The 25008-nt window shown below is 39.9% G+C and overlaps 1 protein-coding gene across 4 annotated transcripts in view; it reads left to right on the top strand.

Annotated features, from left to right (window-relative positions):
• KMT2C (lysine methyltransferase 2C) overlaps positions 1 to 25008 on the top strand; it is a 917733-nt gene that overhangs the window by 410356 nt on the left and 482369 nt on the right. For all 4 annotated transcript variants that reach the window (XM_030198371.1, XM_030198346.1, XM_030198363.1 and 1 more), the window contains one exon: positions 9045 to 9164. In XM_030198371.1, coding sequence (XP_030054231.1) covers positions 9045 to 9164 — 120 coding nt within the window. The remainder of the gene's footprint in view (positions 1 to 9044; positions 9165 to 25008) is intronic.

Here is a 25008-nt window from a genome sequence, read left to right as displayed (position 1 = left end):
CTCCTGGGATGGGGAGCTCATGTCGATGGGCTTCACACCCAAGGAAGCTGGTCCCTCCAGGAACGCGATCTACAGATCAATCTTCTGGAGTTACGAGCGATCTGGAACGCTCTGAAGGCTTTCAGAGATCGGCTGTCCCACCAAATTATCCAAATTCAGACAGACAACCAGGTTGCCATGTACTACGTCAACAAGCAGGGGGGCACCGGATCTCGCCCCCTGTGTCAGGAAGCCGTCAGCATGTGGCTCTGGGCTCGCCGGCACGGCATGGTGCTCCAAGCCACATATCTGGCAGGCGTAAACAACAGTCTGGCCGATAGACTGAGCAGGATTATGCAACCTCACGAGTGGTCGCTCAACTCCCGAGTAGTGCGCCAGATCTTCCAAGCGTGGGGCACCCCCTTGGTGGATCTTTTCGCATCTCGAGCCAACCACAAAGTCCCTCAGTTCTGTTCCAGGCTTCAGGCCCACGGCAGACTGGCATCGGATGTCTTCCTCCTGGATTGGGGGGAGGGTCTACTGTATGCTTATCCTCCCATTCCTCTGGTAGGGAAGACTTTGTTGAAACTCAAGCAAGACCGAGGCACCATGATTCTGATTGCTCCTTTTTGGCCGCGTCAGATCTGGTTCCCTCTTCTTCTGGAGTTGTCCTCCGAAGAACCCTGGAGATTGGAGTGTTTTCCGACCCTCATCACGCAGAACGAAGGGGCGCTTCTGCATCCCAGCCTCCGGTCCCTGGCTCTCACGGCCTGGATATTGAGAGCGTAGACTTTGCCTCTTTGGGTCTGTCTGAAGGTGTCTCCCGCATCTTGCTTGCTTCCAGGAAAGATTCCACTAAGAGGAGTTACTTCTTTCTATGGAGGAGGTTTGCCGTCTGGTGTGACAGCAAGGCCCTAGATCCTCGCTCTTGTCCTACACAGACCCTGCTTGAATACCTTCTGCACTTGTCTGGTCTCAAGACCAACTCTGTAAGAGTTCACCTTAGTGCAATCAGTGCATACCATTACCATGTGGAAGGTAAGCCGATCTCAGGACAGCCTTTAGTTGTTCGCTTCATGAGAGGTTTGCTTTTGTCAAAGCCCCCTGTCAAGCCTCCTACAGTGTCATGGGATCTCAATGTCGTTCTCACCCAGCTGATGAAACCTCCTTTTGAGCCACTGAACTCCTGCCATCTGAAGTACTTGACCTGGAAGGTCATTTTCTTGGTGGCAGTTACTTCAGCTCGTAGAGTCAGTGAGCTTCAGGCCCTGGTAGCCCAGGCTCCTTACACCAAATTTCATCATAACAGAGTAGTCCTCCGCACTCACCCTAAGTTCCTGCCAAAGGTTGTGTCGGAGTTCCATCTGAACCAGTCAATTGTCTTGCCAACATTCTTTCCCCGTCCTCATTCCTGCCCTGCTGAACGTCAGCTGCACACATTGGACTGCAAGAGAGCATTGGCCTTCTATCTGGAGCGGACACAGCCCAACAGACAGTCCGCCCAATTGTTTGTTTCTTTTGATCCCAACAGGAGGGGAGTGGCTGTGGGGAAACGCACCATATCCAATTGGCTAGCAGATTGCATTTCCTTCACTTACGCCCAGGCAGGGCTGGCTCTTGAGGGTCATGTCACGGCTCATAATGTTAGAGCCATGGCTGCGTCGGTAGCCCACTTGAAGTCAGCCTCTATTGAAGAAATTTGCAAAACTGCGACGTGGTCATCTGTCCACACATTCACATCTCATTACTGCCTGCAGCAGAATACCCGACGCGACAGTTGGTTCGGGCAGTCAGTTCTTCAGAACCTGTTTGGGCTTTAGGATCCAACTCCACCCCCCGAGGGCCCTGTTTGTTCTGTTCCAGGCTCCACTCTCAGTTAGTTGGTAAATTGTTTAGGTCAATCTCAGTTATGTCCTCGCCGTTGCGAGGCCCAATTGACCATGTTTGTTGTTTTGAGTGAGCCTGGGGGCTAGGGATACCCCATCAGTGAGAACAAGCAGCCTGCTTGTCCTCGGAGAAAGCGAATGCTACATACCTGTAGAAGGTATTCTCCGAGGACAGCAGGCTGATTGTTCTCACAAACCCGCCCGCCTCCCCTTTGGAGTTGTGTCTTCCCTTGTCTTTGTCTTGCTACACATGAGACTGGCCGGCTCAGGCCGGTTTCGGGCGGGAAGACGGCTGCGCATGCGCGGTGCGCATCGGCGCGCGAGGGCTAGCAAAGGCTTTTGCTAGTGAAGATTCCGATTGGAGGGGCTGCCGCGGACGTCACCCATCAGTGAGAACAATCAGCCTGCTGTCCTCGGAGAATACCTTCTACAGGTATGTAGCATTCGCTTTACTGGAACAATATCACTATAGACAGAAGTGTAAAAAAAATATTTTTCTCTAACATCAATATAAATGCTTTAGCTAACTACTGTATACTAACCAGAAACCCTTAATTTTCGTTAAGTTGTGTGGAACCTCTCAAGAACTCAAGGCTTGCACCTCTTGGAGTCCACAACCCAGAAAGAGTTTCTATACAATCATATTTTATAGTTGGCAGATTAGCAGGCTGGAAGTTACTGATAACTGGCCACAAGCGTAGATGAAATTAAAAATAGGTTGTGTATAATTGGAAACAAAAACAAAAATCTAATTTGTGTGTATTGGGTTTTAATAACCTAAAATCAACTGTACCATATGATTTTGTATCTAGAAGGTCAGAATATTAATCTTGATCAATTTTCTAAATGGAAATATATTAATCAGTAAAGGTGGCACCAGGCAAAATGCTGTATAACAGTGATTTTCTAAAATCAGAAGAAACACCGATACAAAACGTTGAAAATGTCAGACCAATTTTGGCTACCACATCATAAGATATAATCATGGCTAGATAGACCTTTATAATGATATTTTTTCAATTATCTTCTGACAATCCCAGTGTTGTAGTTACAAATACCAAAATGTGGAAGACTCAATCTTGTGGAAATTTATGGAACAATGGTGTGAGGAAATCTTTATGAAGTATGTTCTTCAAAATAATTCTGAATAATTCATGGTGCAGCAGTGTGTGTGTATATAAATTAAAAAATGAAATATGTTTATTTAATCTTTATATACTGCCTTTGCACCCTATGGCATCAAGGTGGTTTATAAATGTAAAATTAAAAGCAGTGTATAAAGGAATTACAACGATGTAATAGGAAAACACCGGAGAAGCTTAGAATAAAAAAACAAAGAAATAGGGATAAGAAAAAGAATGCAGAAAAAAGGAGAAAAAAAAAAAGAAAACAACATAGTTGATAACATAATTTTTTTTTTTTGTTACATTTGTACCCCGCGCTTTCCCACTCATGGCAGGCTCAGTGCGGCTTACATGGGGCAATGGAGGGTTAAGTGACTTGCCCACAGTCACAAGGAGCTGCCTGTACCTGAAGTGGGAATCGAACTCAGTTCCTCAGTTCCCCAGGACCAAAGTCCACCACCCTAACCACTAGGCCACTCCTCCAAAACACGAAAATTGAAGTGAGAAACCCCACTACCGGCAGTCATTGCGAAAAGCTAGTGTAAAAAGATACGTCTTAAGGATGACCCTAAACTGCATATAAGAAGCTTCACAGTGGAATACTACAGGAAGGGAATTCCAGAGAAAATAAAACAGTATTCCTTGTAGACTCAATTTAAGCCAAACGTACTGAAGGAAAAAACAGGCAGCACCCAGTTGACGAGCGCGAAACCTGTGACACATAATAAAGTTTGGTTAAAGCAGACAGGATGGACAGCCATTGTAGAAAGCCTTATGAATTAGTGACATAATCTTAAACTGGATCCTAAATTTGACCAGCAGCCAATGATGGTTCTTCAGCAAAAGCATAACTCGATCAAATCTCCTGGCATGACTAAGAAGCCTAACTGCAGCGTTTTGTACCATTTGAAGCCATTTAACTAAGGAAAGAGGAAGATCAGTGTAAACCATGTTACAGTAGTCTGGACATAACCTGGTTATAGAAGAAAGTTTGTTGTGTGGAATGATCTAGGTAAGGACATATCGCCCTAAATTGGTGTAAGACCAAAAAGAATGCTGGACAATACTCCTCAATTGTGGAGCTTTGATAGTTTTCATTTTGATTTTAGGACAAAATTTTGTTATGCTGCGTTTTGCCTCATGTTACTGTATTGATTAGTATTTTTTTTTTTAATCTGACCTTTCCTTCGAATGATTGATTTTACCAAATGGAATTCAGCGAGCTAGATATTCTGCTTTCAAGATTCTTCATGAACTTCTAACTGCTTCAAATGCTGCAAATCAGTGTGCCAAGCAAGATTACTCGGGTCCTTCCTTATCTTATTTCCTAGCAGTAAGAACAGAAGTCAAAACATACATCCATTTTTATTAATATTTTCAATTATGGTTATCATGAATTCCAATTACTATTTACCCATGCCCAGCAAAGCTATGAAAGCAGTAGTGCTTAGACTTATTGCTTTTATGTAGGAGATGATGTGCAGCTTCAACATATCTTCATTCACAGCTGTTAAGTGGCCTTGAGAGGATTTTGAGCCCATTTTGGACCGCTGTGCAATCTTAATGTCAAGAGTAAGTTTGCACAGCGCAGAAGTGCTTCAAAAGGCAGTCAGCAGTATTTAAAAACACCGAGAGGGTTCCTAATTTTACTTCAATAAAGAAATTAAACTGACAAGGTCTAAACTGTAATAAGGATGTTGACATTACTTTTTGATGTGTATACATGTATGTTTTTATTTTAGCTACTGTATGAATATAATTATGATTGAAAAATTATTTATGCATTCTGTTCAGGGAAGGAGAAAAATGTGAAACTTGTTACTGTATATATCACCAACAAAAAATATGAATAACTCTTTAAGGGCTCTGTTTACTAAGCCATGCTATAGGTTTGCTATCATTTTTAGCATGTGCTAAAAATTACAAATCACTAATGTTAGACTCTAGCATTAGTGTGTGCTGAAAATACTAGTGTGCCTTAGTAAACAAGGCCCTAAATTTTTCACTGATAAAAAAGCGTTTCACCACTCTAAGAGCCTCTTTTACAAAGCTGTGCAACCGATTCTCGGTGTGGCAAATGAGAAAAAGCCTGTTCAGTTCCTTTGGGCTTCCTCTCATTTGCCATGTGGGAATCACTAGCGTGGCTTTGTAAAAGAAGCCCTAAATCTTCTAACCCGTTCTATTAAATTTGTTAGATGGCGGAAAAGACTTCATTAAACAGTTGCCTATATGATGTTAAAGGCCAAACTGTAATAACCATCATCAGTCATAAAACCTTCCACCTCACAATGCAACAGCACAGCCCTGTGAAGCTAAGTTGCTATTTTTGCCGTTTTGAAATAACATAAGAAATTAAGTGGTAAGTTTAAATAATTAAAAAAAGTTAAAAAGCTGTACTATGACTGATGATGGAGATTACAGTTTGGCCTTTAACATCATATAGGCAACTGTTTTACTGAAATATTTTCCTCCCTGTAACATAAGTTTGTTGATGTAAAAACAGGTTAGAAGATTTAGAATGATGGAATACTTTTATAATTTATCAGTGAAAAATTTAAAGACTTATTCAACTGTATATACTAACAACAAAAATATAAGTATAAGCTAATTAAGTGTGTGAGTTGGAATATTGTATATATTAATAAATTGTATTATAAAAGGATTTTGTTTCTCAGAAGCAACATGCTCATTCTAGAATAGTCCACCATGTCCCTACTAAAAGCATTTCACTTTGATACTAAAATATTTTAGAGTTTGTTGGAGAGAACTAGTGTTTTATTACTGGATCATGATCTGGATGCATTGATATGCTCTGAAGCCCATAGAATATAGTATTAATGTCACACTTTTTTATTTACTTTTTAAAAATGCAGCAAAATTGTGTTTAGGTGCACTTCTAAATGTATACATACATACATACATTCACACACAGTAAATGACTGGGTGTACAGTAATAAAAGTTTGCTCACAAATAGGCCTATGATAGCCAACAAATATGTAGTGTGGTAAATATTCTTTCAAACTTCGCATAATAAAAGTACTTCAAAATGTCAAGTGAACAAATGAAAATAATAGTGAACTTTAAGAATGTTATACTCAAAATCAATTTGCAAACAAAACTTTGCATTTAAATTATTTACACTGATAGGTTAAATTGACTTTGTATGGGGTTCCTTGTAGAGTGTCTTGATTTAATACCGGATCTTCAACTTGGTCAATGATATTGGTGGCATGTGTGCTTCAGGGCGGGCCATTAATGGGGCAGGACTTGAAATCGCTAGTAATATCAATTCTGTGAATACCAGTTTTTTTCAGTCCACCAAGTAATCTTTTTTTTTTTCAGGAAACATTTTAAAAAAACTTTCTTTGCTTCATATTATTTCATTTGTTTTTGAAATTGTATTATCTGCTTATTCTCTAGCCCTCCCAAAAAATTGTTCAACCAACCAACTGAGAATAATGGCAGTATTATGTCATGATCTGTAAAGAATATTTATTGTGCTACATATTTATTTCATGATCATTTTATAGCTCTGTCATAGGCCTATTTGTGAGCTGTTTTTAAAAATTATTATTACTACTATTATTATTATTTGGATTTTGCTCACACCGTTGAGTAGTAGCTCAAGGTGAGTTACAATTAAGGTACACTAGGTATTTCCCTGTACCTAGAGGGCTCACAATCTAATTTTGTACCTGAGGGAATGGAGGGTTAGGTAACATGTCTAAAATCACAAGGAGCAGCAATGGGATTTGAACCAGGCACCCCTGGATGTCAAGCCTGGTTTTCTAACACTTACACTACTCCTACACACTTACAGTACAGTAATCATAGAAAAATAAAAGGGATCCTATTTTTCTAAATATAGATACACAGTATGTATGTGTGTGTATATATATATATGTATGTATATATATATACACATATATATGTGTATATGTATATAAAGAGAGAAATACACAATATATATCTATATCTGTATAGATGCCACTATAAGCAGGATGCCAATTTGAAATTACAGTACATCAAAGTCTTCTATTTCACAGTGCCAGTGTTTTCAGTTGTACTACCATCTGGAGGTGAAGTCAACCTCTAATATGAGCCATCTTATTTTGTCTCCAGTTTTCACTATCCCATTTTTCATAGACACTTTGCAATATTTTTGTTCTCACCACACCTATAGCATGAGAACGAATATCTTACAGAATGCAGACAGAATGTTGATTAGAGGGAACAACAATGAGAAGCTAAGTTGGTGTTAGATATATTTCTGCTGGATATAGAGACCATGAAAATCATATAAAATCAGGACACAAGAAGTTACAGAATATAGGATTTCAGTATGACAAAGTATTAGAATGAACATAGTCCATTCAAAATAATTAGACATATGCTGAAATATATTTGTGCTAAATGTAGTAATGTGCTATTTCCCAAATAGAATGAAGTTTGAGCTTTTGACAGTTATGAATAAAGTATTCTGACCACCTATCTTGTGACCACTTCCTATCCCCTGTCCTAGAACTGTATACTTTCAGCTTTGTTGAAAGAAATACTGTCATAATAGTTACTTGAAAGAAAATAACATGTTCCTAGTTTACAAGTAAAATACCTTCAGTAAACTATTAGAAATATTTGACAGAAAGTATACCTAAGAAATTATGCTATTGTTTGTTTTCTGTGCTTAACTTTTTGTTTTATTTTATAAATATATTATCTATTTTACACAAATGTACTGCTGATTTTCTTTATCTAAACATTGCTAATTTTGGTTCATTATCATGCTTTAGAATTTTATTTTTATTGAAAATATTCCATTTATGAATTTATTCCATTGATTTCATTTCTTTTGCTTCCAGAAGAACTGTTTCCTAATTATAATTTGTAACCTTTATTTGCTCAGTTTAATTTTATAAATTTAGGACAAAATTGCCTTAGTAAATTGATACAGGCTTAGAAAAACAGCATTTGACCATTTTTACTGCTGGTTATGATATTTTAATACATTGCTAGTGAGTAGTGTTTCCTCGTCGACATTACATGGCATATTTTGGCCTTAGATGGCTTTCTTGTTTGAAATGAGCATGGTACATAAAGTTCTAATAACTATGACTGCATTAAATATTTGTATCTGGCCCTGACACTGGATGGAGGTCAGGGTTCTGACTTTGTGTTATTTTAGAAAAGGTGCATTTCTTGTGTAATATAAATTTTAAGATTTAATAATTCAGTTTTGACAACCAATGTAGCCTAAATATTTTTTACATTTTTATTTTGCATTCATAAATATTAATTAATTTCAGAACAAATTTTTAGGCGTGTTACTTGTTCCTAGTGTTCTGGAGTCTTGATACTCATGCTGAGTTTGTTAAATACTGGGATCTCCTCAACACACTCATATTCATGCCATAGAGAAGGGAAGCACAGGCAAAATGAAAGTTCTGTATTTCCCCATAATATATAGGTAGTTTTTCTGATTCTCCAAGTTTCTGCAGTGTAGCAATATGTAAGCCGCATTGAGCCTGCCATGAGTGGGAAAGCGCGGGGTACAAATGTAACAAAAATAAATAAATAAAATAAAATAGATAAAATTCAAATTTTATTATAGATATATAGTAAAAGGGCTTCAATAAGATTTCATGTGTATCTATAACCTGCCGAGAACTGTGGTTCATACGGGATATAATTTCTGCTATACTTTTCATTTTTTGTTTAATATTTTATTGAGCATTGTCTTTGAGCACTGTTATGCTGATATAGGCTGCATGAGCATATGTGCCAAATATTTGTTGCTAACATTCTATTGTCTGCTGCCTTTTTTTTGTGATATTTCTTAATCATTTGATCCATGTAATGTTTACATCACCTACACGATAGGATTTTTTTTTTCTAAAAATAGGATGATTTCAGTCCTGCACACAATACTATTTGGCAATTTGTCCTAAATTTCTTTACATTTGCTTTTGCCTGGCTTTACTAAACTCTTTATTTGCTGGCTTTGAATTTTATGTTGCTGAGTTTTATCCATGTATTTTCTCACCTGCCATATCCTAGGGAGCTTGGAGTACCAATAATTCTGTGAGCCCACCTTCCTGGTCCCCAGATGGTTCAGAAGGTCGGGACATTTTTAAAACCAGACAGCTTCTCGGCGGTGCCATTTGGAGCATCAAAGTGGTAAATAAATTGAATTTATATTCCTGTATACTTTGTTTTACTTTATTCTGTACAATTTATCAGAAAACCCAAAAGTGAAATATCAAAATCATTGAAAAAAGTAGGTTTTGAATAGTGATAATGGGTGGGTAGATATTTAGACGTGTCTTGGTAAATTCTAAATATAAACTATAACTATAATAAGGTCTCATAAAAAGTACTTCAGAAACCATTGACTGTATGATGCTGGCCACATGCCTTGTTTGTTGCTAATTTATCTCCTTCATTATATTGTTGTTGCACCAAAGTAAGGTTTTGTTTACTTTTATAGCCAAGAACCTGGTACCAGGCTATTCAGTCACCTTAAAAAAATGTTCAGAAAAAGACTGAGCTCTAGTTAATGTCCATCAGGACATAGAGCTGTAATTCAGAATACTAGTAACCATAATTGATTCAGAGAGAATGTGTGCTTTTATACACTATAATTTTTATGAACCAACATAAGAAGTGTCCAGAGATGTTATATTTGGGCTTTCAAGCCTGCTTAAGTCCCTACTTAGAATTCTTAAGAGAAGAAAGAAAAAACATCATGATTTGACTGTTGGCTGTTGTGCAGGAGACTGAATCAAGTTGTTTGTCTAAGAGGACACAGCCATGCCATAGAGGTATACTTTCATATGGATGGAAGATTGCTACCGATACACTTGTAATCCCCACTGACAGGGGAATGGTGCTATTGAAATGGTTCCTTGTTGGAAGAGATCGTCACTCCATCTGTGGCCAGCCAGTCATTCTCAATTAAACTTTAGGATCCTTTTGCTAAAGAGTTGCCGCGCAGCAACCTGGAACTACCACTGGCCCAACGGGGGTTACCCAGCGGTAATTGGGAAGCGCTGTGCACTGCCTGTTTACCTCTGGGTTAGCACGGGAGCCCTTACCTCCACCTCAGTAGCTAGTGGTAAGTGCTCCTCCCGAAATGGCCACATGGCAAGTGCGAACTTACTGCACGGCCATTTCATTTTTGGCTATTTTCACCCGCTGTGGTAAAAGGGGCCCTGGTGCATGGCAAAAATGGCGGCTGCCACTAGCACAGTGCTCCTTTTAATGCAGCATAGTTAAAGGGCCTCTATATTAGCAATTCAGGGCTGTATGGGGAATTGAAGAAGATGATAAAGGATGTTTTTTGTTTTTACTTTTTATTTATGAAATTTTAAAACGTTTTACATAGAAATGAAACTTGAAAATGTGAGCTATTCAAATAACTCACTCAAAACAAAATGCAGTCAATAAGAAATTTTGAAGTAATAAATTACAGCTCTAAGAAAGTCCTAAAGATAAATTTTTATGTAAATAATTACCACACTATTTTTCTATAGAATGATATAGCAGCCTCCCCCCCCCCCCCCCACACACACACATTATTAAAGCAACAGTTTATATTAAGCAAATAATACGGTGAGTTAAAAAGGACTCTGAAGAAAGAATTTCATATATAATGGCTTAAATTGGAAGTAAAAAAAAAAAAACCCTTAAAAATTCTTCATCTCTGTTTACCTTCTGCATTATCTTACCTCTCACCACCAATCCCTTTGAATGTCTGTGATGAAAAGGCAGAATATAGATTCATATAAATACAATTTAGTTGATTGCTGCTTTAAAATTAACCAGTATTTTAGCAACTCAGACTTGAAACTACAGAGAATTAGTCAAACTATTCACAGGTTATTTTAATTAGTTAGGAACTAAGAAGTTTAGGGGTGGGGGGTTCCCATAAAGTGAGGTTACTAAAAAGAGGTTCTAGTTGAGTCTTCTTAAATAGAGAAGGAGGTTCCCTCATTTGAATAGGCACCATTTGTTTAAAGGAAATCTAAATGGTCTATATTCTGGTTTTAGGAATCCTTTGTGTATTCATAGGTGGAAGTTGTGTGCAATGTGTGCCTCTTACTTGAGGGGGGTTGCAAAACATTAAATGGGTGCTGTTTGCTTCACTCACTACTTAATTTAATGAGCAATGCAGTGAAGTTTTGTGATCTCTTTGCACATCCTGCTTAAGCTCACTTCTCTGCGGAAAAGTATTCAGAATTCTTTTCCAGAGAATTATGGATATATCTCTACTTAGATGGCAAGTTTGTAAATCTTATATATTTATTTTCAGCTTTTGTGCCCCACTTTTTCAATCCAGTTGTTGGTTCAATGTGGCTTACAGTTTAGTACAGTTAAACATATTACATTGTTGTTAGAAATCGACACGTGTCTGTGAGTGATCTGGCTTCATGGTGTGTTGGTAGATGTTCATTTTGACTGTGCGGGATCATCATGGAAAGATTTTCTGAAGTGGGCTTTCAGGAGTTTTCAGAAAGTTACGTAGTCAGTTGTGCATTTTATAACTTTTGGAATTTTGTTCCATATGTTGGTGAAGCTGGCTCAGTGTGAGGATTTATATTTTAAGTCTTGACATCTGGTGAAGTGTAGGGTGAGGTAGATTCTTGCGCCTTTGATTGCATTGCATATGGGTAGTTCTATTAGGTTTGTCATGTAAAAAATATTCTATAGGCTTCTGGTTCGGGAGTGCAATTTGTTTAGATTATTGGATTTTGTTTACAATCTTGTAAACAGGGTGGCTTTTGTATCCTGTCAAAAGATTCAATTGGTTGCAGCCATCTAGACTATTATGTTCCAGTCAGGGCTGTTTATATACCGTCTAGATCTGATGCAGGAATTACCACTATTGTTAGCAGAATCTGTGGTACTTCAGGAGTCAAACACCACACACCAGAATGAGAGAGAAATCTTCTTTATTTTCCAGCAAACAAAGTAGGACATCAGCGCTAGCTCTTTCCTTCTCTTCAGCTCTCTGTCTTGTGTCTCCTGTCTTGGTTCCTTCTCGTCTAACGTAAGCTGCTTCTGTTCCCATTTATATAGGGTCCTAAACCCTTCTAGCCCCCCTTTCTCACCAGATGGTAAAGAATAGATTGATTACCCTGTCTTGAACTAATTATCTCTACACATTTACTCAAAAATATCAGTTACATAGGTTTGAGATATTTCCTAAACTGACCTATGACCTGGGGCCTCTCAAACTAGACAATGTGGCACCTATCTCCTGCATTTTATTATTATTAAATTCTCAGATTCCCAGCTAACTTCATACTAACTGCTAACTGGACTCTGGCATTCATTAAGGGGCCAATCTTGCTTAATGGCACACAGACATGGTTTGTTATTACTTTCAGGAGACCAGTCCTACACTTAGCTATAATCCATCAAGGAGAAGACTTGACTTTTCCTGATCTCTTTCACCTATTAGCTTCATACACAGAACTAGCTAGGACTGTGGATAATTCAATCCAGATGATGACCTCTTAAACTGCAGACAAATCTCACTTGAAAGTCAGACACTGAATTGAAAAGATATTTTACATAGAGAAATAGATCTTATTAATTAAACAGAATAAAACATATTTTAAAATAAGCAGAAATCAGAATTCCTTATAAGACAGAATCTAACTTATCTAGAATTATTTAAATCTACTCTATCTCCTTCTCAACAGCATTCAGCCTAATCTTTTAAAACAGCTTGCTTGCTGATCCCCTCGAGATTGTCCAGTATGCCTTACTCAGAATGGCATCCAGATGTGGTAAATAATACCTATGAACCAGCCTTAACAATCCATCACTCAAAAAGGGACAAAGAAAGTTTTATTTCTCACTGACCTTTCTAACCTCTAGTCTAGCAAAAGCTAGACATTTGAGTAATTAAAACCAGATGGCATTCTATCACTTTACAGGACTGAACCAAAATTAAACAGAATTAACAAATTAATATGATTTCTCTGCCCAGGCTGCCTCAGATCTGTTGTACATTTGGAGTGTTGGAGATCTTGTGCATTTTCAATAAATAAATTAATAGCTTGGAATGATTTGTGTTCTCATTAAGGGGTGAATTAAATTTTCTCTTTCTATGAAAAAATAGAAGCTCTGCCTTTCCCTGATTATGGGGTATTCTGGGTTGGGTTCTGATTTTATTTATTAACTTTATATATCACTAATCACAGCCAGGGTTTTAAAGTGGTTTATAAACTGAACAGTAATAACGTATAATATTATCAATATGTAAAACGCAAAATCAACATAAAATCAGAATTAATAGCTAAGCAAGATCACTTTACTCACAAATTCAATCTGTAATTGTTTAAATAGCCAGGTCTTCAAGGCTTTCCAAAAACACAAATACCCAGGAATATTGTGCAAATGAATCGGTAGGGCATTCTACTAGGAAGGTCCAGCATGGCAGAATACTCTTTTTCTAGTAGTTGTGAAAAGAATGTAAAGTTAATTGAGGCAATTACTTCTCCAATCTCCAAAAGATAAATTGTTGGCTAGAAAAGAGAGAGCTAAGCAAGAACCTACAGCTGCTGGTAATGAATCTGCACCTATGAATATCTACTTACTGGGAAATTATGTTGAAATTTGAGGAATAGTGGTGTTCAGGTTAAACTGAAATTCTCTGTCAATGCAAAATTCTATGTTCATTTTAAAAGCCTATTAAAATAGACAGACTAAGGTAGCAAAGTTTTCTGTCAGTTAAAAGAAATAGGCTCAGCTAGTAAAGCTTTTGGTTAGTGTGGTTCATTAGATGATAGAGGAGCAAAAGGGACACTCAAGGAGGACAAGGCTATAGCTAAGAGACTAAGGGCCCTGTTTACTAAGCCGCGCTAGATGCACGTTAGTGTTTTTAGCGTGCGCTAACCGTGTAGATGCCCTTAATAGGCCTATGGACGTCTACACATTTAGTCATTGTTAATTTTTAGCACTTGCTAAAAATGCTAGCACACCATAGTAAACAGGTGCACTTAATGAATTATTTGCTTTGGTCTTAACAAGATGTAATGGGGCTATCTATACCAGTAGCAGTATTTAATGATAGTGATTTGAAGGAAATGAAACAAATCTGTTAACCTTGATAAACTAAAGAGAGGCAAATAACATTGAAAGGGTTTTATACACCCCCAGTATACTGAAAGAACTGAAAATGAGATTGCAGAATAATAATCTATAAACTTTCCTTAAAATAATTTATGCTACCTGAAGATTGGAAGGTGGCCAGCATAACTACAATATTTAGAAAAGGTTCCAGTTGTGATCTAGGAAACTACAGATCGGTGAGCCTGACATTGGTGTTGGGCAAAATAGTAGAAATTAATATAAAGATCAAAATTATTGAACACACTGACAGACATAGAGCAAAGTCAACATGGATTTAGTTAAGTGACATCATACTTCAGTCACCTACATTTATGTGAAGGCTTGAGTAAATGTGAAAAAAGGTGATAAAGTTTTGATACAGTGTATCTGGACAAAGCCATTAAAAATCATATTAAGAAGCTATGAAACAGGAGGCCGTGTTCTGTTGTAGATTGAAAATTGGTTAATAGTAAACAGAAAGTAGGATTAAATGGTCAATTTTCTCATAGGTGAAGATACATAGTGGAATACCCAGTAGGAGTAGCATAATGGTTAGTGCAGCGGGCTTTAATCCTGGCAACCTGGGTTCAATTCCCACTGCATTTCTTTGTGGCCTTGGGCAAGTCACTTAACCCTTCATTGCTCCATATACAAAAACTTAGATTGTGAGCCATCTAGGGATAGAGAAAGTACCTGCATATAATGTGTACCACGCTGCGTATGCCTAGTGGTGCTATAGAAGTGAGTAGAAGTAGTAGTAGTAGGATCTGTACTGGGACTGGTGCTTTTTAACATACTTATAAATGATCTGGAAATGGGAACAACAAGTGGGGTGGTCAAATTTGCAGATGTGAAAAAATTATTAAAAAATGGTAAATATCATGCGGATTGTGAGAACTTTCAGGAGGACCTACTAAGACTGAGATACTGGGTATCCAGATTGCAGATGAAATTTTAATGTGTATAAGTACAAAGTGATACACACAGGAAAGAATAATCCAACAATATAGCTACATGGTGCAAAGTTCCACATTGAGCCACTATCCAGAAAAAGGGTCTAGGCATCATAATGCACAGAATCCCTCTGCTTAGTGTGTGGCATCAGGCAAGAAAAGAAAGAGAATGTTAAGAATTAGAGAAAATATAGAAAATAAAGCAAATAATTAGAGGGCGACTGGAACTGTTCTTTATTTTTTTTCTTTCAGCCGAAACTAAATCTGAGGCTGAAATTAAAAATGGGTGCTAGGGCTGGCCCTGGTCCAGCCTGAATGGGAATATCCCTTTCTCACTGTCTCCCCACTAACAGAAAGAGCCCCTTCTCCCATCCCACCCCCTCCCAGACTCACCTGTAAGCCTCCCCCCACACATCTCAAGTCTACTGTATAGTGACTAGTTGGGGCATTAGCTGCCTTGATCTCCAGTAGTAGGCTTGTGAGACTATTGCTAGAGATCATGGCAGCAATTTTTGTAGCAACTGCATGGGCAAGAACAACTGGGAATTTCTCATGCCCTGATTATTTATTTATTTATTTAAAAGCATTTATATCCCACATTTTCCCACTGGATGTAGGTTCAATGTGGCTTACATAAGCTAAATCAGGAATATAGTATTAATGGCATATTAAACAGTACAAACAGTAAATTAAACTTTGGTATAATATACAGCAGTAGAATGGCAAAGAAAGTAGATTCAAGTGTTAATGGATTATTTGAAACCAAAGAGATTAAGCTGATTATGTTGAATTTGGAGGGTAAACCTTTTTGAATAGTACGGACTTTAATAATTTTCTAAACTTTAGATAATTTTGGGTTGATTTAACTAGTTTAGGTAAAGCATTCCACAGTCGAGTACCCAGGAAAGGGAAGTTGGAGGCATATGTGGATTTGTATTTGAGGCCAAAACAGTCCGGATAGTGTAGGTTCAAATAAGATCGGGTGGTATTAGATTTGTTCCTGGGTGGTAAATCAACTAAATCTAGCATATAATTTGGAACAATGCCATAGATAATTTTGTGAATCAAGGTGCAGGTCTTGAAGGCAACTCGTTCCCTGACAGGAAGCCAGTGCAATTTTTCCCAAAGGGGCTTGGCAGATTCAGATTTAGATTTTTCAAAAATTAGTCTTGCAGCCGTGTTCTGGGCAGTCTGAAGTTTCTTTAGTAAATGTTCTTTGCATCCGACATAGATACCATTACAATAGTCCAATTGGCTTAGTACCATCGATTGAATCAGGTTACGGAAAACATCTCGAGGGAAGAAAGGTTTTATTCGTTTGAGTCTCCACATCGAGTAGAACATTTTCTTTGTGGTACAATTTATTTGTGATTCCAGGGTTAAGTGTTTATCGATTGTGACTCCTAGAAGTTTTAAGCTATCCACTATGGGTAGGGAGAGGTTGGGAGTATTTAAAGTGGTGGGATTGTATTTGTTATACTGCAATGATATTATAAGACAATGCATCTTTTCGGTGTTCAATTTCAAACGAAAAGAGTTAGCCCAATCGTTCATTGTATTTAGACCTAGACTGATAAGGTTAGTGATTTCAGCCAAGTCTTTTTTGAAAGGTATATAAATTGTAACAATGTCAGCGTAAATAGCCAGTAGACCACCAGCAGATGGTACAGTAAGCTTGGGGGGGGGGGGGGGGGCTTGTGGGTGAGTCCAGGGGGAGGGGCGTGGAGGCTCTTGTACAAGAGGTTTGACGTCTGTGGCCGTGACCACCCTGAGACTTACCTTATTTGGGGGGGTCAGCATCTGTGCTAGCTTCTGTCTGTTTCTGTGTTAGTTTTGTCTCTGTCTCTGTGTGCTGATTACCTCACTAGACCTCACCTATGTGGGCTATGCCTCTCTGGGGAGCCAGCATCTAAGATGGCTTCCGCCTGCTCTGTTCCAGCTTCCAAGATTGCTCCTGTCTGTCCTTCCTACGTGTGTCAAGCCTCTCTCTGGTCTCAGTGTGTTTCCTGCTTCCGTCCTGCTGTAGGTGACGTCATCAGTGAGAGCCTTCATAAGGAAGTGCTGTACTGGCATTCAGGGCCTTTGCATGTGTTATGCCAAAGGGTCGTCAGGTTAGTGAGTGTACTGTTGTGCTGCCACTTAGCCTGTCTCTAGGGCTCTTGCCCATCTGCTTATTGTGTCTGTGGACTGCTAGTCCTTCTGTGTGGGCTCTTGCCCTTCTGCTTGTGTGTCTATGGACTGCGCTAGTCCTTCTGTGTGGGCTCTTGCCCTTCTGCTTGTGTGTCTATGGACTGCGCTAGTCCTTCTTTGTGGGCTCTTGCCCTTCTGCTTGTGTGTCTATGGACTGCTAGTCCTTCTGGTGCTCCACTCTGTGTTTGGAGCCACTATCTTCAGCCTTTGTGGGTTCCCTGTCTGTGTTTGGAGCTATTAAGCTTCCAGCCTTTGTTTGCTCCCTGTCGGTGGTTGTTAGCTCCTGAGCTTCAGCCATTGCCCTGACCTCTGCTTGCTGCCTGTCCCTGACTATTGCCTGAACCCGGATATTCTCTGCTTGCTGCCTGTCTCTGACTATTGCCTGAACCCGGATATTCTCTGCTTGCTGCCCGTCTCTGACTATTGCCTGAACCCGGATATTCTCTGCTTGCTGCCCGTCTCTGACTATTGCCTGAACCCGGATATTCTCTGCTTGCTGCCCGTCTCTGACTATTGCCTGAACCCGGATATTCTCTGCTTGCTGCCCGTCTCTGACTACTGCCTGAACCCGGATATTCTCTACCTGCTTCCTGTTTCTGACTGTAGTCTGATCCCTGATACTCTCTGTGTGCTTCTGCCCAGCTTATGTGTATACCCTGTATCCTGCCTCTGCCTAGCTAGTGTATATCCTGTGTGTATATCCTGAATCCAGCTTCTGCCTAGCTAGGGTTATCCTGAACCCCGTTTCTGCCAAGCTTGTATGTGTTTCCTGACCCCTGTCTCTGCCAGGTCTGTATGTGCCTCCTAGCCTCTGCTTTGCCAAGCTTGTATGTATATCCTAACCCCTGCTCCTGTCAAGTCTTTGTGCACATCCTGTCTGCTCAGTCTATCTTGTGTTTCTTGCTTAGTGGCTGCGTAGCAGCTTTCAGTCCTAGTCTAGTATCTAGCCTAGCTTCCCTCGTGTATCCCAGACCCAGGGTGGGTCCTCTGGATCTTCAGTTCCTGCTTTGTCCTGCAAGTCCTGCCGGCCACCCGCACTTGGGAGCTCAACTCCTGCGGGAACAGTGGTCAAGCGCAGGTGAAGCTGTGCCTGTTCCAGTTGCCTGCCTCAGTTACTACTGCAGTCCAGAGTTCCAGTTCTGCTCTTCCTTGTATCCAGTTCCAGGGTGGTCTTGCCTGCCTCTGCCGCTCCTCGGCAGTGGTCCAAGGGCTCACGAATTCCGGTTCTGCCTTGAGAACCCGACAGAATGCAAAGGCCCCGTCAAGAGGGATGGAGGAAGGGTGGCTACTGTTCAGAATGGGGGAGGAAGAGCTAAGGAAGCCAGCATTTTCAGCTGAAACCAAAACCAAGCAGAAAAATTTGGTCAGTCTCTACAAAGAATATTATAATGCCCATGGTGTAGTTCTGGTCACGGCATCTCAAAAAAGATAAAGCAGAATTGCAAAAGGTAGAGAGAAGATAGACCAAAATGATAAAGGAAACTGACTGATTCTTCTATGTGGAAAAGGTAAAGAGGTTAGATATGTTATTTGAGGAGAGATGGCTGAGGAGAGGTCTATAAAATTCATGAATGAAGTGGAAAGGGTAATTGTAAATCGATAATCAACTCTTCCAAAAAGTACAAAGACCTAGGGGACATATCATGAAGTTATTAAATCTTTTTTTTCACTTGGTGCTTAGTTAAGGTCTTGAATTTGTTGCCAGAGGTTGTGGTAAAAGCAGTTAGTGTAGGTGTGTTTAAAAAAAATGTTTGAACCAAGTCCCTGGAAGAAAAGTCAAAAAACCATTATATTAAGGTAGACATGGAGAAAACCACTGCTTTATCTACAGAGTAAACAGCATAGAATCTTACTACTTTGGGATCTTGCAGGTAGTTATAGTCATGAAACAGGACAGTGTGCTTGTTGGACCTTAGGTTTGACCCAATATGGCATATGCTATATGGAGCTCAGAGAGATTGTATAACCCAGCCCCCAGTCTCAGTGCAAGCACCAGCTGGTTAAAGAAAGTGGTCCATTCCTCTTCCACCTTCCCATTTTCCAGTCATCAAAAAGTAGGGATACATTAAGTATGGCTAAGTAAATATATAAAGTTGTCTAATACATTTTGGAATAAGATTGTGCTGTTTTCCCAAATAATACATCTGTTAAGTGTTTACCAAATAAAGGATTGAAGAAGAGGACCCCACTGATAGTTAGAAATAGTACATATGGCAATACTATTAGTTGTCTTTCCATTTACAGAAGAGATGGAGAGTAAAGAAGGCAGTGTGGTCACTTCAGTTATTGGAAAGGTCATGGAAGCGATGCTGAAAGAAAGGATAGTGAATTTCCTGGAAGCCAATAAGTTGCAAGATCCGAGACAACATGGTTTTACCAAAGGGAAATCGTGCCAAACGAATCTCATTGAATTCTTTGATTGGGTGACAGGAGAATTAAATCAGGGACGAGCTATAGACGTAATCTACTTAGATTTCAGCAAAGCTTTTGACACGGTTCCACACAGGAGGCTCTTAAATAAATTGGATGGGCTGAAGATAGGACCCAAAGCGGTGAACTGGATAAGGAACTGGTTGACGGACAGACGCCAGAGGGTGATGGTTAATGGAATTCGCTCGGAGGAGGGAAAGGTGAGTAGTGAAGTGCCTCAAGGATCGGTGCTGGGGCCGATTCTGTTCAATATATTTGTGAGTGACATTGCTGAAGGGTTAGAAGGTAAAGTTTGCCTATTTGCGGACGATACTAAGATTTGTAACAGAGTGGACAGCCGGGAGGGAGTGGAAAACATGAAAAAGGATCTGCGGAAGCTTGAAGAATGGTCTAAGGTTTGGCAATTAAAATTCAATGTGAAAAAATGCAAAGTGATGCACTTAGGGAAGAGAAATCCACGGGAGACGTATGTGTTAAGCGGTGAGAGTCTGATAGGTACGGATGGGGAGAGGGATCTTGGGGTGATAGTATCTGAGGATCTGAAGGCGATGAAACAGTGTGACAAGGCGGTGGCCGTAGCGAGAAGGTTGCTAGGCTGTATAGAGAGAGATGTGACCAGCAGAAGAAAGGAAGTGTTGATGCCCTGTACAAGTCACTGGTGAGGCCCCCACCTGGAGTATTGTGTTCAGTTTTGGAAGCCGTATCTTGCGAAGGATGTAAAAAGAATTGAAGCAGTGCAAAGGAAAGCTATGAGAATGGTATGGGATTTGCATTACAAGACGTATGAGGGGAGACTTGCTGACCTGAACATGTATACTCTGGAGGAAAGGAGAAACAGGGGTGATATGATACAGACGTTCAAATATTTGAAAGGTATTAATCCGCAAATGAATCTTTTCCGGAGATGCGAAGGCGGTAGAACGAGAGGACATGAAATGAGATTGAAGGGGGGCAGACTCAAGAAAAATGTCAGGAAGTACTTTTTCACGGAGAGAGTGGTGGATGCTTGGAATGCCCTCCCGCGGGAGGTGGTGGAGATGAAAACGGTAACAGAATTCAAACATGCGTGGGATAAACATAAAGGAGCTTAGCCGAGTTTAGGTGCCAGAGCCGGTGGTGGGAGGCGGGGCTAGTGGTTGGGATGCGGAGATAGTGCTGGGAAGACTTATACGGTCTGTGCCAGAGCTGGTGGTGGGAGGCGGGACTGGTAGTTGGGAGGTGGGGATAGTGCTGGGCAGACTTATACGGTCTATGTAGATGCACTGTAGTGACAGCCAAGAGCTTTCTATAAACACTGGGGCCTTGAAAAGGAGAATGCACTACTGTGGGAAGGTAATTACCAGAGCATCCCTGCAGGTAAAACAATGCCTAACCCAAGAAAATGGGCTCTTTGAAAATTAGGAAAACAAAAGGGCGGAGGTGGCTAGAGGAAGTGGAGACTTGAGTAGAGAGCTGCACAGGAATGGGGATTGTGGGAATCCTGCAGAACACATGAGATTCCCACGGGTATGGAAGAAGTATGGATTCCTGTGGAGAGTGTAATTGTAATCTCTGGTGACTTGAAATGTACAAAGCAAGGCAGTTGGAGTGCCAGAATGAGGCTTGGAACTATCATTTTCACTTCTTGGACACTGGATCATCAAAGACACTCAGCCTCAAGTTTTATCTATTTTCTTGTTTATATGGAGCCTATTTTCTAAAGATAAATATTACAGAACTTTTCTTGCTGTTGCATATTGAACAAATTTTGGCTGCATTAGCTCTAATTTGATAAGTGTGGTGAGTAGCAACCGATGTAGTTTGTATTTATTATTCTACTACTAATCATTTTTCTAGTGCTACTAGACATACGCAGCGCTGTACACATTATATGTAGGTACTTTCTCTTTCCCTAGAGGGCTCACAATCTAAGTTTTTGTACCTGGGGCAATGGAAGATTAAGTGATTTGCCCAAAGTCACAAGGAGCTGCAGTAGGAATTGAACCCATTGGCAGAATCAAAGCCCGCTACACTAACCATTAGGCCACTCCTCCATGCCATGTATTTTATGTAAACCACTTAGGTATAAGCAGGTTAGAATTTTTTTAAAATAGATGTAATCTAAACCAGTGTTTCCCAAGTCTGGTCCTGGAGTACCCTGTGCCAATGAATATGCATGAAAGAGATTTGCATATAATGGAGGCAGTGTATGCAAATCAAGGTCATGCATATTCATTGTGGATATCCTGAAAACCTGACAAGGAATACTCCAGGACTGGACTTGGGAAGCACTGATCTAAAATGCTAGTTTGCAAGTGACCACTATTTCTGAGCACTTGCCATTTATTTGTTTGTTACATTTGTATCCCACATTATCCCACCTTTTTGCAGGCTCAGTGTGGCTTACATTATTCCCTAATGGCGGTTGCCATTTAATAAACAATCAACTAAATTTATTTTGTAATTTTAAAGAACTTCTTTTGTCATATTTAATTCAAATTTAGGATATGAGAAATCTTCCAAAAATAAAGTACCCTTGGTAGTGCAGGAGGTAATTACCATCTGATCTATATGGAGGCTTCTCCTTCCAATCAAAAGGTTTCATAGTGATAGAAGTCAAATGATTCCTGTGTGTGAAAGAGGTGTCTTATGATGTGCATGGTTAAGATTGTTCTGATATTGGTATCAAACTCGGGCATACATTTAAAGTATCACATACCATGTATAATGAATTTATCTTATTGGGCAGACTGGATGGACCATACAGGTCTTTATCTGCTGTCATTTACTATGTCACTGTGTTACTATGTTTCCATCCCTATCTGGACAACTGGCTCATAAGAGCTTCTTCCTTTCAATATCAATATGATTCTTATTAACCACTAATTCCCCATCATGGGTTCAATGTGGTGTACAATGAATAAAAAGTATTGTACAAGAAATATAAAAACACTACAGGGTACAATCATTACAACATACTAATCATTGCATATAACAGTGTAGAGATAGTGAAAAAAATAACTCAAAATCAAAATAACTAAAGATAAAGTATAAGTATTATTTATCAAACAAAAAGGTTTTAACCTTTTTGCGGAATTGAAACAATTTTTTTCATCCTGATAAATCAGGGAAAAGAATTCCAGAGAGAAACACCTGATGTTGAAAATAGTCTTGGCCACACTGTAGAAGCGCACATTGCTGATAAAAGGAGGGTGAAGAATAAACTTATCACGTAGTTGAGAGGAAAATCTGCCTAACGGAAAAGAGATAAGAAGTTCAACCATATAGGATCTGTTGTAAAAAAAAAAAAAACACGCCATTTTGAGCAAAATGTGTTTACTTACTGGCAACCAGCGCAATTTGATAATATGAGCAGATATACTTGTAAACTTACTGAGCCTAAAAATCAGTCGAGCTGTTGTATTTTCAGTAAGCTCAATTTTTGTAAATATTTGGTTGTTAGGCCCAAGTACGAACATTACAATAGTCCAATTGTGGGAGAACCATCATTTGAACTATAAGGGCAAGTGTATCTTGGTCAAGAAATGAGTAAATAAGCCTCAACAGTCTAAAAAGTACTTACTGCCACAAATAAGTGATCTGAGGGTCATACATCAAAGAGGAGTCAAGGATTACTCCCAATACTCTGGACTCAGTCTCAACAGATAAAATTTGTAGATAAAGTAATAGATGATGGTACTACAGTGGGGGAAATAAGTATTTGATCCCTTGCTGATTTTGTAAGTTTGCCCACTGACAAAGACATGAGCAGCCCATAATTGAAGGGTAGGTTATTGGTAACAGTGAGAGATAGCACATCACAAATTAAATCCGGAAAATCACATTGTGGAAAGTATATGAATTTATTTGCATTCTGCAGAGGGAAATAAGTATTTGATCCCCCACCAACCAGTAAGAGATCTGGCCCCTACAGACCAGGTAGATGCTCCAAATCAACTCGTTACCTGCATGACAGACAGCTGTCGGCAATGGTCACCTGTATGAAAGACACCTGTCCACAGACTCAGTGAATCAGTCAGACTCTAACCTCTACAAAATGGCCAAGAGCAAGGAGCTGTCTAAGGATATCAGGGACAAGATCATACACCTGCACAAGGCTGGAATGGGCTACAAAACCATCAGTAAGACGCTGGGCGAGAAGGAGACAACTGTTGGTGCCATAGTAAGAAAATGGAAGAAGTACAAAATGACTGTCAATCGACAAAGATCTGGGGCTCCACGCAAAATCTCACCTCGTGGGGTATCCTTGATCATGAGGAAGGTTAGAAATCAGCCTACAACTACAAGGGGGGAACTTGTCAATGATCTCAAGGCAGCTGGGACCACTGTCACCACGAAAACCATTGGTAACACATTACGACATAACGGATTGCAATCCTGCAGTGCCCGCAAGGTCCCCCTGCTCCGGAAGGCACATGTGACGGCCCATCTGAAGTTTGCCAGTGAACACCTGGATGATGCCGAGAGTGATTGGGAGAAGGTGCTGTGGTCAGATGAGACAAAAATTGAGCTCTTTGGCATGAACTCAACTCGCCGTGTTTGGAGGAAGAGAAATGCTGCCTATGACCCAAAGAACACCGTCCCCACTGTCAAGCATGGAGGTGGAAATGTTATGTTTTGGGGGTGTTTCTCTGCTAAGGGCACAGGACTACTTCACCGCATCAATGGGAGAATGGATGGGGCCATGTACCGTACAATTCTGAGTGACAACCTCCTTCCCTCCGCCAGGGCCTTAAAAATGGGTCGTGGCTGGGTCTTCCAGCACGACAATGACCCAAAACATACAGCCAAGGCAACAAAGGAGTGGCTCAGGAAGAAGCACATTAGGGTCATGGAGTGGCCTAGCCAGTCACCAGACCTTAATCCCATTGAAAACTTATGGAGGGAGCTGAAGCTGCGAGTTGCCAAGCGACAGCCCAGAACTCTTAATGATTTAGAGATGATCTGCAAAGAGGAGTGGACCAAAATTCCTCCTGACATGTGTGCAAACCTCATCATCAACTACAGAAGACGTCTGACCGCTGTGCTTGCCAACAAGGGTTTTGCCACCAAGTATTAGGTCTTGTTTGCCAGAGGGATTAAATACTTATTTCCCTCTGCAGAATGCAAATAAATTCATATACTTTCCACAATGTGATTTTCCGGATTTAATTTGTGATGTGCTATCTCTCACTGTTACCAATAACCTACCCTTCAATTATGGGCTGCTCATGTCTTTGTCAGTGGGCAAACTTACAAAATCAGCAAGGGATCAAATACTTATTTCCCCCACTGTACATCTCCAGGATTTTTGAACCAAAGTATTTGTTTTATTTGTATGTATTAAC

This window comes from Microcaecilia unicolor, chromosome 1 (genome assembly GCF_901765095.1).
Source record: "Microcaecilia unicolor chromosome 1, aMicUni1.1, whole genome shotgun sequence".
NCBI lineage: Eukaryota > Metazoa > Chordata > Amphibia > Gymnophiona > Siphonopidae > Microcaecilia > Microcaecilia unicolor.
Note: the sequence above shows the minus strand (reverse complement) of the source record. Positions and strands in the feature narration are given on the sequence as shown.